Below are 12779 nucleotides of genomic sequence, written 5' to 3'. Positions count from 1 at the left end.
CTGCCCTGAGAATCCCTAGGCATTTGTGCCTCCTATCTCACCTGAGGGCATGAATCAGCCTCCAGGGACGGCACAGACAGAATGAGGCAGTGCCCTCCAGAGTGACTACCCTCAACACAAGAAATTAGACAATCCCCCCGCACATCCCACTCCACCACATGCCACAGAACCCATTATCCTGCAGGAAAGGTCAAGATCTCACCTGCCCCACTGACAACAGACCCTACCCTAACAAAAGAATTCCCAACGCCCACACCTGAGACCACCTCTGACACACGCCTCCCCGCTTCATATCTGAGTCTTCCTGGATCTGCCAACCTGTCCCCCATCTCTAGCACCCTTTTTCTGGAACCACTGGCTGTTTGCACCAGGTGTCCTGGGACCCATTTTCATCCTACACCTCTGCCTCCACAGGCCTTCTGGGTCCCACTCCATCCATTTGCAGCCAAGAGAAACTGGGAAGTCAACCCATGTCCAGGTTTTACCCTGCCACAGGCAGCAGACAGAAGAGCACTGTGCTCACCACATGGGGCCGACCGCTACCCTCCCTACCCTAGCATCCACTTGGTACTCGGCCCTTCTCTCCCTGGGTCCTGCCTTGGGGAAGTTCTCCTGCTGCCCACCCAGGGCAAACCACAGGACCCCATGGCTCCTTGTCATGTCCATCTCCCATCCCCTTTATTAGAATGCACACTGCTAGATGCCCCTGCTTGTCTCTTCAAAGCATCTTCAGGCATGAGATAGAATTTAAGAGCACAGGTGCTCAATAAACCTTCAGCCAGTGGTCAACTGGGGGATCCGCACCTCAGCTAACAGCACCACCCTGAACACCTCTGCCCAGACCCACAGCTGTCCAGGCCTCTCACCACAGCCGCAGGACCATTCTGAGAAGTGACAGTGCTCACCCCCAACTGCAAGAAGGAATCCCAGGCTGGGCGGGAGTCAAGACATGAACAGCGACCCCTGAGGAGGACCTGGGCCTGGCTGCCCAAGGGATGGTGACAGGCACTACTTTTGAAACAGACAGGAAGCCCCTCCTGCTCAGCACCGCTAGGCCAAACCAGGGCAGCCAGGCCTGCTCTCCATGCAGACACGCTGTAGCCCTCTAGAAGCTCGCCGCAGAGCGCTCACTCCAAAGGAACACCCGCTGCAGCTCTTACCTGGTAAAATTCACGAAGCCAGTTCTTCTGCAGGTTTTCTGGCTGTAAGTTAAGGTAAAAAAAAAAAAAAAAAGAAAAGTCAGTCAGACCACAGACACTGGCCCAAAGAGCCTGCATACTTAAAAACACCTGAGGTGCTGAATGTAATGTGTCTTAACAACAATAAGGAAAATGAAAACAATGCTCCCTGCCACTGGGGGCCCAAAGTCTGACACCTCGGCCCCTACAGGCAGACCTCTGAGCACCCACAGCCAGACCGCAGGGGCCTGGGCTGAGCTGTCCACTGGGTGCCCCAAAGCCACGACCGGTGAAGCCAACAGCACCACACTGCTTCCCCACCAGGTGCATTCTCCCCTTGCCAGCTGGGGCTTCTTATGTGTGTGGTGCTAGGGATCAAGCCCAGGCCCCATGCAGGTGACACGAGTGCTCTATCACTGAGCTGCACCCAAGTGAGTTAGATATACAGATACAGATACGGATATACGTNATGCCTTAAAAAGCAGGGACACCCCTGCACACCCCTGCAGGAGCTCCCCTGCCCTGTATTGGCCCTCCTGCTCCACACGCTCTGCACCCTGGACAACCAGAGAAATCAATGCCCAGAGCTGCATGTGTCCCAGACCAAGGTTCTACAGAAAAAAAAGAAAAGGATTTCTACCTTAAAGAAAAAATGGGGGCTGTGGCTCAGGGGCACAGTGCTAGCCTAACATAGGCAAGGCCCTGGGTTCGATTCTCAGCACCACATAAAAATAAAGGTATTATGTCCAACTACAACTAAAAAAATAAATGTTTAAAAAAAGAAAAAGAAAAAATGGACGCTGGTAAAAATACATAGGTTCTTCTACTATTATTTCCCTGAACTATACTTTTCACAGAAGGCTGTGTTTTGGAAAAGTATTTTGGAAAAGAGTGAATTAGAAATCTGGCAAGGAACACAAGGCGCCTCCCCCCCCCACCTCTATTTCTCTCACTCTCTCTCTCTCTCTCTCTCTCTCTCTCTCTCTCTCTCACACACACACACACACACACACACACTGACCCACCAACAATAAGCAGCCCCCTGCTTATGACATCATGCAGATACTCGAGCCTTGAAGGCCCCTCTTGGCTCGGGGAAGCCTGTGGCACAGGCCTATAGCCACTGGCCCTGCACACTGCCAAGAGCCAAGTTAAAAATAGCAACAGGCAGGCCTTGTTAGTTCTCCTTCAGAGAGGAGTATCAGAGTGACCTAAAAAGGAATTACACCCTGTGAGCCACACCACTGGGAGCCTGACAGTCAGGATAAGGGCCAGAAAGAGACAGAGCAATCATCAGTCATGCTGGAAACGCCCTGCTCTTCAAATTCCCGCTGCCCTCTGGTCTCAGGTCGGGCTCTTCCTCCAGGCCCAACAAGCCCAAGGGCAGCTGGAGCTGGGGATCAACTAGACTCAACTCCTCAAGAGCCCTGTCCTATGGCCTCTCTACAAGTTCATGCCCAGCACAGGGCCAGAGGCAGTGCAGGGTGCAAGGAGCCAGCTGTGTGGGCAGCAGGCATGTTCCTCTTGCTGCCCTGCATAGGATGCCACAGTCTCATGACCTTGTATCAAGCAGTGTGGCCAGTGAAAGTAGGCAGCAGCCACCTGGGTCTGCATGGTATTGAACGCCTGGGGACAGTGTCTGAGTTTCTCTGCAAGACCAGGACCTCTGCTGAGCCCCTCCCCCTCACAGGCAGAAGGCAACTTGAAGCTCCTTGTCAGGATGTAACAGAAAGAAGCAGCCCAGAGCTCACTTCCGTCTGGACCAGCATCTTGCTGGAGAACATCAAAGTACCATGTGAACACAGCAATTTAAACTGAGAAGCACTTTCTCAGCTGAGGCAGGGGGACAGATAAATTGAAGGTCACAAAGCAGACCTGTGGGCCTCGTGCCCACCTCCCAACCATTTACCTTGGCTTTCCAGCTGACCTGGAAGCCAGCGAGCGGCCACAGCCCCACAGGCACAGCAAGAGAAGCCTGGGCACTTCTCACAGCTCTCAGGGAGCTGCCCATCACACAATTTGGTGAGGGCCCTCCTCACTGTGGCCATTACTAGCTCACAGGGGACATGAGCGTATCAGGGGAGCCCCTCCGCATAGGGTCCAGAGCTGCAAAGTCTTCCCCAGTGCGGAAGCACCAGCCCCGCCCACCTCTACAAATAGGCCCACTCTGACTCGAACGGCATCTTCCAGAGTCCAGGTCCATAGGGCCCACCCAGGCTCCAGCAAACATATCTGTGTCCTCTCTCCCTTCCTGGGCACGGAGGAATCACTCAAGAAAATGTTCACCATAACTCTCTCCAAGGGCTACCCGGAGTCCTCAGCTGGGCTGCTGGAAACTCTTGAGGACCCCCTCCTCTCCTAGGGTCTTCATGTTTCACCGCCACCTGATGGTCCAAACACCCTTCTTTTTCCTCCAGTGTCCCCATCTCCCCATTCCCCTTCCCACAGCAAGCAACCTGCCAGTTCTGGGGAAGAGAATCCAATAGCCAGCTCTGAGTCCCCATGCCCCACTGTACCACTGCAAGGTCACGTGGACCCCTCTGCAGGGCCCTGCTTCCCAGGCTGGAACTAACTCCCAGGACTTCCTCCAAGCCTCCCAGAACCATGCTCCTCACTCCTGCTGGCCTCCTCTCATCCATCTACAGAACCCCAGCCTATCTTCTCCCTCCTCTTACTGCTCACAGCAAGCACCACCTCAAAACCACGGCAACAGGGGCCCCTATTCTGGCCACTGCTTCGCCATGTGGTCTCAGACACATCTCTCAACCTCTCTAACCCTCAGTTTTCCAACCTATAGAATGGAGCATAGAGGGCAGCTGCAGCACAGCCATTCTGAGATGACCACGTAAGGGGCTGAGCAGAGCCTGGCAGTGCAAGAGAACCATACGCAGGCTGTACTGACTCCAGAAACATGCGGACACACCAGGAAGCAGAAGGAACCTAATGGGAAGGTCACCTGTTACCCTACCACCAAGCTTTCCTATGCATATGTTACACCACTGTCCTACAATATTTACAAGAATGTTCCAACTTAAGCCCTTCTCCCAAATCATTAACAGCTGGTGATCACATGACCAAGAAGCTGTACACAGTCCTCCACGCCCAACCCTCAAGACACAGCTGGGCTGGGCTTCTGTGCACATCCATGGGGGTTTCTGCACTGTATGCTGGGGAGAGCAAAGACAGGCCTGAGACCCCTGATATATTCTGCCAAGCTCTTTCCAGAAGGGTGCTTCCCATCTGTAGCTCTGGGCATGCTGCAACACCACAACAGCAAGCCCTGAGCAGCCAAATGCATATACTTCTCACCCGAGAGGCAGAGCAAGAGCTCAGGCACAGTGCTCAGATTGCACGAGAGTAGAACAAGTGTCTAAGACAGCAGCCACTGAGTGTCCTGTACCTGTCATCTGAAATGGACATGCTCTAAGAGCAATATGCACACTCGATTCCAAAGGGAGCACAAAAACACGAAATACATGTCAGAATGACATGGGGAAATCCGGGGTCAAACAAAATACACTGTTAAGCCCAATCTCACCTCCGTTTACCCCTTAAATGTGCCTCTGGGAAGACGTGGAGCTGCACAGGTGCCTCACATGGCACTGCCACTGCAGCAGAGAGGTTCTGGCTGAGGCCGACACCCTCCCTGGAAGGGCTCTTGTGAATGTTAACACCAGACTGTCGTCTCTTCAATGTGTTCCTAGTCTGTCTTTTAGTAACATGCAGGCTTCAAGAGTGTGAAGAGAACTTGGCCAGCTGTGCTGAGTCAGATTTACTGGCCTTTTCCTATACAATTCCTTCAACTAACTGCAGCTCAGAAAAGCCTTTCCTATCCAGAAAGAGTGAGTAGCTACATTTCCTTCCTTGGCTCCCCTCCTCAAGTATGTGAATGAACAGGTGAGAGGCAGGACAGGCCTCCTCACCACGGTGCAGTGACTGGCTTGCCCAAGTCCCATGATGGCTGAGGCTGAAATTTATTTGCAGCAAGCCCATTCTCCTCTCAATGACCTTCATGGGTGGCCACACTGCCTGCCATCGGGACACAGAGGCAGAGAGGGCAGGCAGCTTGCCCATGTCACACAGCGAGTAAGAGTGTGAGGACTTGAGTAGTCCCTGCAGGTTCAGAGCCTGTAATGGGCTCTCGGCTGTGCTGCCTCCTATAGGTGGACAAGGAAGGGCCTGCGCTCAGTCTGTGTGTGCCAGCAGATTTTGTTTACAAAAGAAACAAAGCACCATCAGGCAGGATCACGCTGTCTTCAAGGATGCTAAGATATCGTTGGCAGGAGATCTGCTTTCGGAGTTTTCTGTTGGAGATTCATTCCTTCTTTTTCCTTTTAGGACATTAATTTCTAGAAAAGTGTTCACCCACACTTGAGGCTAACTGCCTTTCTCTTCACCAAGTACACAATTAGGATTCCTAATCAGAACCACACATCATATGCACACTCAACAGTGGCAACTGAGTTACAGAGGTATCAGCATTGCGTCTCCAAATTTACAAGTGACAGTTCTCACCATCTCGGCACTCCCCACTCTCCACAGCCCCCCAGCCCCTCTGAACCTGCTTTCCACTCCAGCCCACAGCCTCATAGACCTGAGTGTGCTACTCACCGTGAACTACCAGTACCTGGCATGGTTATAGGAACTCGTCCCAGGCCACCCCTGCCTGAGTCCCACCCTCTCTCAATATGCTCCCGTCACCCTGACCCAGCTTCAATCTGCCTGGACCTCCTGCCTTCACACTGATATTCCTGGGAGACGCTTCCCTTACAGCTTCATTCACTCATCCATCCCACAATTACAGCCAGACTTACATTGACAGCTTGGGACGGAGAAACCAGGACACAGGAGCACTGGCTGGGGAACCCCACTTCCATAGGAGACATGGTGCTCAGTGCATTGTTCACAGGGACAGTTGCAGTCTTCAGGGCACTGTGCCCAGAACCCTCAACTTCATTGACCCCTGGGTTCACCCACACAGCAAGGCAGGCTCCAAGATCCCCTGGTCGCCAGCCAGGATTGATCCTCTTAGTACGGGTTTGGGGCCAGCAACAGCTCTCAGATTTAGCCTCCCTGACCCTTGGGGAGCAAGGGCTGCCACTGCCAGGTAACACAGACACTCACACGAAGACTTATCTCCTACAGTTCTGGAACTGGAGGTCCAGGCAAAGTGCCAGACCATTTGGTACGGATGAGGCCATTCCTATCTTGCAGACAGGCCTTGCGCTGTGTTCTCAGGAGGCTCTTACAGGGACACTAATCCCAGCCCCGGCCACTCTCAGATCTCCTCCACTATGCCACATGGCTCCCAAGCCCTACCCCATGCTACCACGAGAGCAGTAAAGACTACCAACATCTGCACCCTACAGTGAGAGTGAGCTACCCAGGTGGTCTCAGGCCCTGCCCTGCCTCAGGGAGCAGAGTGGGGCTGGGGATGCACCAGCTGGCTCGGCACAGCACCCTGGCCCTGAAGTATCTTCCTGCTTTCAGCACACCTCTCCTGGGAGTGGGTCCAAGAAGAGCATGACATGTCCACAGAAGGTTGAACACAATGTCCAGACCCAAGGACAGAACGCAGGAGCCATACCATGCCACAGCAACAGAGGGGTGTAGGAGGACCTGCCAAGAGTAACACCTGGGAGCTGCCAACAGCTGGCAGGTGAACAAGGGAGGCCAGGGATGTTCTGTTGGATCCAGGCAAGGCAGATCTCATCTGCCTTGTGGGGAGCTGACTGAGAAGGGACGAAAGGAGGTCCCTCCTTGGGGCATGCGCCACACAAGTTCCCAAAAGTGATCCCTGACAAACCTCAGTTGACTCTAACAGCACATAGGAAGAAGATCAATTTGACCACATTGGTCTTAAAACACCAGGCAAGGGAGTATAATCAAAACACAGTCATACATGGACATTTAAAAAATAAGACGATGCTTCTTTCACTTGAGAGGTACATTGTGTTAGTTCTCCCAAAAGTAAGTAAAGCTGGGGGTTATACAGGAAGGGTTTTTACACAGGAGTGCCTGATAAATATCGCAAAAGGCTCTGTCAGCATCACAAGTTTGTTCTGAGTCAATCTGAGACCTATCTGTGTGTTTTTTTGTTTTTTTTTTTGGAATAATTATTATAAGCTGCTGCTCAGAGTTTGCAATTCATCACTCCCAGCCTAGCAACTTGATTTTAATCAAGACCTGGAAAGAAGACAAACTTCAACTGAGCTGGAAAGGACCTTACCAAGCACTGCTAATCATCAGGATGGCTATCTGAACTGCTAAAAGGGGAGGACTCATTACCACCTCAACAAGTTGATATGACTAGGATGGCTATATACCAAAGGGTACAAAGACAAAAATTAAAAATGGGACCAAAACATATATAAAGAAAAAGGATTTGTGAATAGAGTGGATACTGTTTACATAGAAAGACATCTCCAATTTACTAAAAACGGGGACACTGCATGGACAAGAGAGAAGGAGCTATGAAAACACACGTATCTCTGACCCACCTATGGGAGGTACAGCCAGACGCAGAGAGAACAAGTTGGAAGGGGCAAGCAGAGAAAACTGAGTTGACACTTTTCTGCTTTGCTTAACTTATTCAGAAGGCTCTCAACAGACAACTGCTGAGCACACACCATGTGCAAACCATCAGAAGCCTGGACACAGTCCTGCGCAAGGCAGACAGGGCCCTGCTCCTGAGAGCACAGTCAGTGAGAAAGTCAACCTGTCTTCCCACCTCACCTGCACCAGCAAGGCAGAAGGGCTCTTCCAACCCTCCAGGTCTCAGCCTCTCCAGGAAAGGGGAGAGGCACTCCAAGGGCCAGGGAATAATGATGACCATGGCACCTCTGAGATGTGCCCAGTTGTGAGGTCTGAGTGAACAAGTGGACTGAGGTGACAACTCTCAACTTCACTGTGGGCTGCTGGGTAATGCTGCACTTGCACAGACATACTGCCATGGGTACTCCAGCTCCCACACTCCCCTGTTCCCAAATATGAGCCCTTCATCCTCAATGCAGAGGTGGGCTCTCCACTCATTCCCATCTCCCTCCCATTCTGGTGGGGCACAGGTTCCTGGCCTCACAACTTAGACACCAAGATGTGTACAAGGGCACAGCCAGCAACAGAGCAGCAGGAGAAGCCTCGTGAACCATCAGGGTCTTTGGAGCAGCACCGAGGGCGGGGAGGCTTACACCCAGAACAGACGAGTCAGTGACACACAGAATGGGCCATGAGGCTGTCGGTGTGTGTCTAAGACAGCTTCCTGCCTCCCCCCAGGCCTACTAGGAAGACTTCCAAGACAACAGCCCAGACTCTGTGACGTGGCTGGCCCTGGCCCTGCCTTGCAGGTGTCCATGCTTGCTTCTCCTCCACGCTCCACTTTCATCAGCAGAGCAGGTACCACCCAGTGCCTCCTCTAGTGAAGACTAGGTGGCTAGGGGTCCTCCAGGCTCCAGGCTCCCCAGGGAACCATGGGGCCCTGACCGGAGGCTGCAGAAGAGCCAAGTCCCCGCCTGAAGAGGGACTTGTTCCCTACCACCAACAAATCTCCCACCCAGCTGAACANTAGGCAAGAGCAAGGGAAGCACAAGTTATAGAACTTGACTGCGCAGCCCCCAGCACGACGCAGAGCTCCTCCTCGCATGGTCCTGTCCTCACCCAGGAGCCCTTCTCACACACACTGCCCACTCACACTCTGGTGTTCACATTCCCACACCCCTACTCCCCACACAGTGGCCGGCCTCCAGGGAGGCGACCCTCCTCTTCCAACTTAGAGGCTGCAACTTGTCCAAGCTCTCTCCCAACATGCAGCCCACAGCCAGCCACATCTGTTCCTCCACCATCAGGATACACACGACTGCCCACGCCTGCCAGGTGGGTCTGTGGCCCTGGCTTTCTTCCTCAGAAGGGGTCTCCCTGCTTTTGCCTTGCCCCTTCCAGTCTATGCCCCACACTGCAGCCAGGGTAATTCTTGGCAGGCACAAGCCCACCAACCCTCCACTGCCTCCCACCCCACCTTGGCAAAAGACAAAGCTCCCCCAGCCTGCACCAGGCCTTAGCTCCTGACCCTCTCCATTCCCTCCTAGTTCTGGGGCCAGCTCTCCACTCTCTGCATGTTCTCTCCTCAGAGTCGCAGGGGGCCTGTGCTGCTCTTGGGTCCAGCAGAGGCCATCTCCTCTACCAGTCACCAAGACTTCCATCCAGCCAATCCTAAACCACCCGTCCAGCAGGCGTGGGTAAGCCACCTCCTATTCCTCCCCTGCCTTTGCTAGGGGGGTCAGGGGCTCGGGAACTGGCAAAAGTAACTGGACATTTCCCTCCCAGCCTCATACCCCACAGTACACAGTAGGGATAATTCTAAGAGTCAATAAAACAATAACAACTTCTTCAACCACCACCCAGTTCTGGGACTGGGGCAAAGATGGTGAGGGCATGGGCAAGCCTAGTAACCGCACAAGCAAGACTGGTACAGCCTCACACCTTGCCAGGAAGGGCAGCCAAGTGGGCAGGGAGTCTGCAGAGAAGGGCCCATGATGATGCTCAGGATGCAGGGCAGCATAAACCATGGGAGACAAAGTCAAGACAGAGCACACACATTCCCTAGAAGGAAAGGAACCCACAGGCCTGCAGAGAAGGGGCATCCAAAAGAACCAACGAAAAGACAGGCGGCAAAGCAACCCAGGCAGAGGATGGGGCAAGTGCTGCAGAACTCAGCAGCCGTGCCTCCAGCACTGTGCCACGGACACAGCTGAGGCCAGCCACAGGGCGGGTGAGGAGCCCGCAGAGCCAGCTGCCACAGACAGCTGCCACAGCCTGACCGAAGCAAGTAACAGCCATCACATCAGGAAGGGGAGGCTGCCTGACAGCAGCTGTCTTTCAAAACAGGCAGGCATTCATGCTCGTGGTCTAAACTAGTTCACAGCTCTAGATGTGTTCTCATCCTTAGAAAACCTGCAAGGATATCACATCTCTTGCCCCTATGAACAATTTTCTCAGATTCAGAAGTGCCTTCAGTTCCAACTGAGCACCTCTTCCAACAGGACTGTCTCCAACCTTCAATACCATCAGGAAATCCGGCAACCCGCCCTCTGCACTGACAGCTATCACACACAGATGGTGATTCTTTCTGGGTGGTGAGATTTGGGGAGAGGGGGTGTATTTTTCTATAATGCTATTCTTTAAGGGAAAGAAAAAAAAAGATCTTCAAAAAATAATTCTACTTCAGTAGGAAACCTGTAAGAGGTGAGACTGATGTCTTTAGCTCACAGGTCACACACCCTGACCATGAACACACAAACCAGCGAACACTGCACAGCTCCCAAGGACCAGCACTCCTCGCCTTCAAGCGCAGATGTTAAGATGGCAGAAGAAGGTCCCTGGGCACAGGAGGGAAAGGCAGTCACTGGGGTTCTCACCAACCAGGCTACTGGTCAAATTCCATTCCTGTGGAGCTGTTTCACAGTCACTACTGCATGTTATTCTTGTTTTATAAAGGGGGTGTTCAAGCCCACCAATAAGAAGGGGAGGTCCTTTAAGCCCAACCAACTGAGGCAAAAGACACCTGGGGCCCAGCCGAAACCACACACACCATGAAACCTTGCAACGCTCGCCCAAAGGACAGCACGCTGGAAATGAACAGGAGCAAAGAGACCCACCTTGATCCAGCACACAGAGGAGGACACTGTTCTTCAAAACTGTGTCAAGATAGTGCCCCACAGCCCTCCCATCATGCCCCCCATCCACCCCTACATGAGAGGGGGAAATGTGCGATTTCCTGAAATCCGCAACTGAAGTTACACCATCCTGCATTTGCTTCACACCCTAGACCAAAATGTGAGGATCTCAATAGTGACCACAATGTCCCACTGAGGCAGCATGGGCACATTCGCTCCCGGCACCTGTGGAGTGGCGCGAGCCGCAGGCTGCCAGCCCGAGCCATGCCACCCACGCACGCTTAGGTCATCTCCAAGACCTGCAGGGAGGGGGATGAGAAGCTCAGGGGCAGCAAGGCCAGCACAGCAGCCATCACCTGCACCCTAGATGTACAGCAGCAAGCGGACCCATGTACCAGTGTGCACGCGCGCGCGCACACACACACACACACACACACACACACACACACACTTTGCACGGGCTGGGGAGGCACTTCTGCCAAGACCAAAGGAAAAGTGCCCGTGCCAGTGCTTTCATGACAGTCTCTGCCCCCAGGAGCAGCTGAACACCCACCACTGTGGGGGCGACTTCCAAAGGACAAACAGCACAACTGAAGAACCAGACAGAAAGCACAGCAGAAGTATTTCAAGCAGCAATGGCTGGGAATTTTCTAAAATTAATGAGCCACCAAACCACAGATCCAGGAAGCTCAGAGAGCACTGTGCAGGATAAACAGGAGCAAGTCCACACCTAGCCCAGCATGTTCAGCTGCAGAGGGCCACTGACAGAAAAGTCCAGAGAGAAGCCAGAAAAGAACATTCCTTAGCTGTGGAGGAAAATGACAAGAACTATAGTCAGCTTCTGAACATGCAAGCAAGAAGGCAATGAAGCATTTCAAGTGGCAAAATAAAAAATAAAGCACCAAACCAGAATTACACACACAGGAAAAGTGCCCTTCCGAAGTAAACCAGAAAGGAACGCTTCTCAGACAAATAACAGATCCGCACACTGCAAGCAAGGTTTAGAACTTTTTCAGGGAGAAGAAAAACCAACAAGTCAAAATGCACATAAGAAAGGAGGAGGGCTGGAGCCCAATATATAGAAGTGGTGACGAGTGTCCAGTGACAAGCTCTTCCATGATAGACAGGGTTCCAGGTCGGTGTGCAGGCCAAGGCAACAGGCCAGGTCCACTGGGCACACTCGTACACACAGCACAGCCCTCCCCACAAGTGCTGGGCTCCGGACAGGGCAAAGCGAACTCCTGTACTCCAACAGGACACCGCACATCTGACCAACACCATCCTCAGCAGGCCTTAGAGACACAGATGTCCTGGGCAGGCCTGACCCTACCAGATGACCCTTTTGGAGATGAAGATCATAGGCTGGACGTAGGCAGCCCAAGACAGATCCTGCCCTCTCCTGGGCTCCAGGAAGATCACAGCCCACCCACCACTAGTTACTGTAGCCCCAGGCACCCCACAGGGACCAGCTGGGCAGAGTCAAAGCCCCCCACAGAAAAAGGAGCTCAGAAACATAGCACAGCTTAAATATACATGGTACATGACAAACTGGGAAGCATGCCTGACAGCATCAGCACACGAGTACATGTGATAAAATAGGGTAGACATTCTGAATGTGCTCGCCCCTGCTGAATTTTGTTTTGGGGTAACTATCATGGTAAAGATCTAATTTAAAACTTTACCGCAATATTAGCCCACAATCTCCCCACGTTGTCCCAACACTGCTCCCGGGCAGTCTATTCCCCTTGTCCTCTCAGTTAGCCTTGTCCAATATTTGCCATTCATGTTTTCAAACAAACAACTTTGGTAATTCCCGAACCTACTGTTGTTCTTTTTTTTTCTCTCTCTCTCTTATTTTTCACTCATTAATACTTGGATTCATATCTACCTTCCTACATTCCTACAGTACGGCAGAGCCATATGTTTCAGCATG

General features: G+C 52.6%; 1 protein-coding gene across 4 annotated transcripts in view; it reads right to left on the bottom strand.

Annotated features, from left to right (window-relative positions):
• Inpp5a (inositol polyphosphate-5-phosphatase A) overlaps nucleotides 1-1292 on the bottom strand; it is a 113850-nt gene extending 112558 nt beyond the window's left edge. For all 4 annotated transcript variants that reach the window (XM_048791415.1, XM_048791414.1, XM_048791417.1 and 1 more), the window contains exon 1: nucleotides 1161-1292. In XM_048791415.1, coding sequence (XP_048647372.1) covers nucleotides 1161-1277 — 117 coding nt within the window. In that variant the 5' untranslated portion in view covers nucleotides 1278-1292. The remainder of the gene's footprint in view (nucleotides 1-1160) is intronic.
• Between the last annotated feature and the right edge of the window lie 11487 nt (nucleotides 1293-12779).

The sequence above is a fragment of the Marmota marmota genome, unplaced genomic scaffold (assembly GCF_001458135.2).
Source record: "Marmota marmota marmota unplaced genomic scaffold, marMar, whole genome shotgun sequence".
Taxonomy (NCBI): domain Eukaryota; kingdom Metazoa; phylum Chordata; class Mammalia; order Rodentia; family Sciuridae; genus Marmota; species Marmota marmota.
Note: the sequence above shows the minus strand (reverse complement) of the source record. Positions and strands in the feature narration are given on the sequence as shown.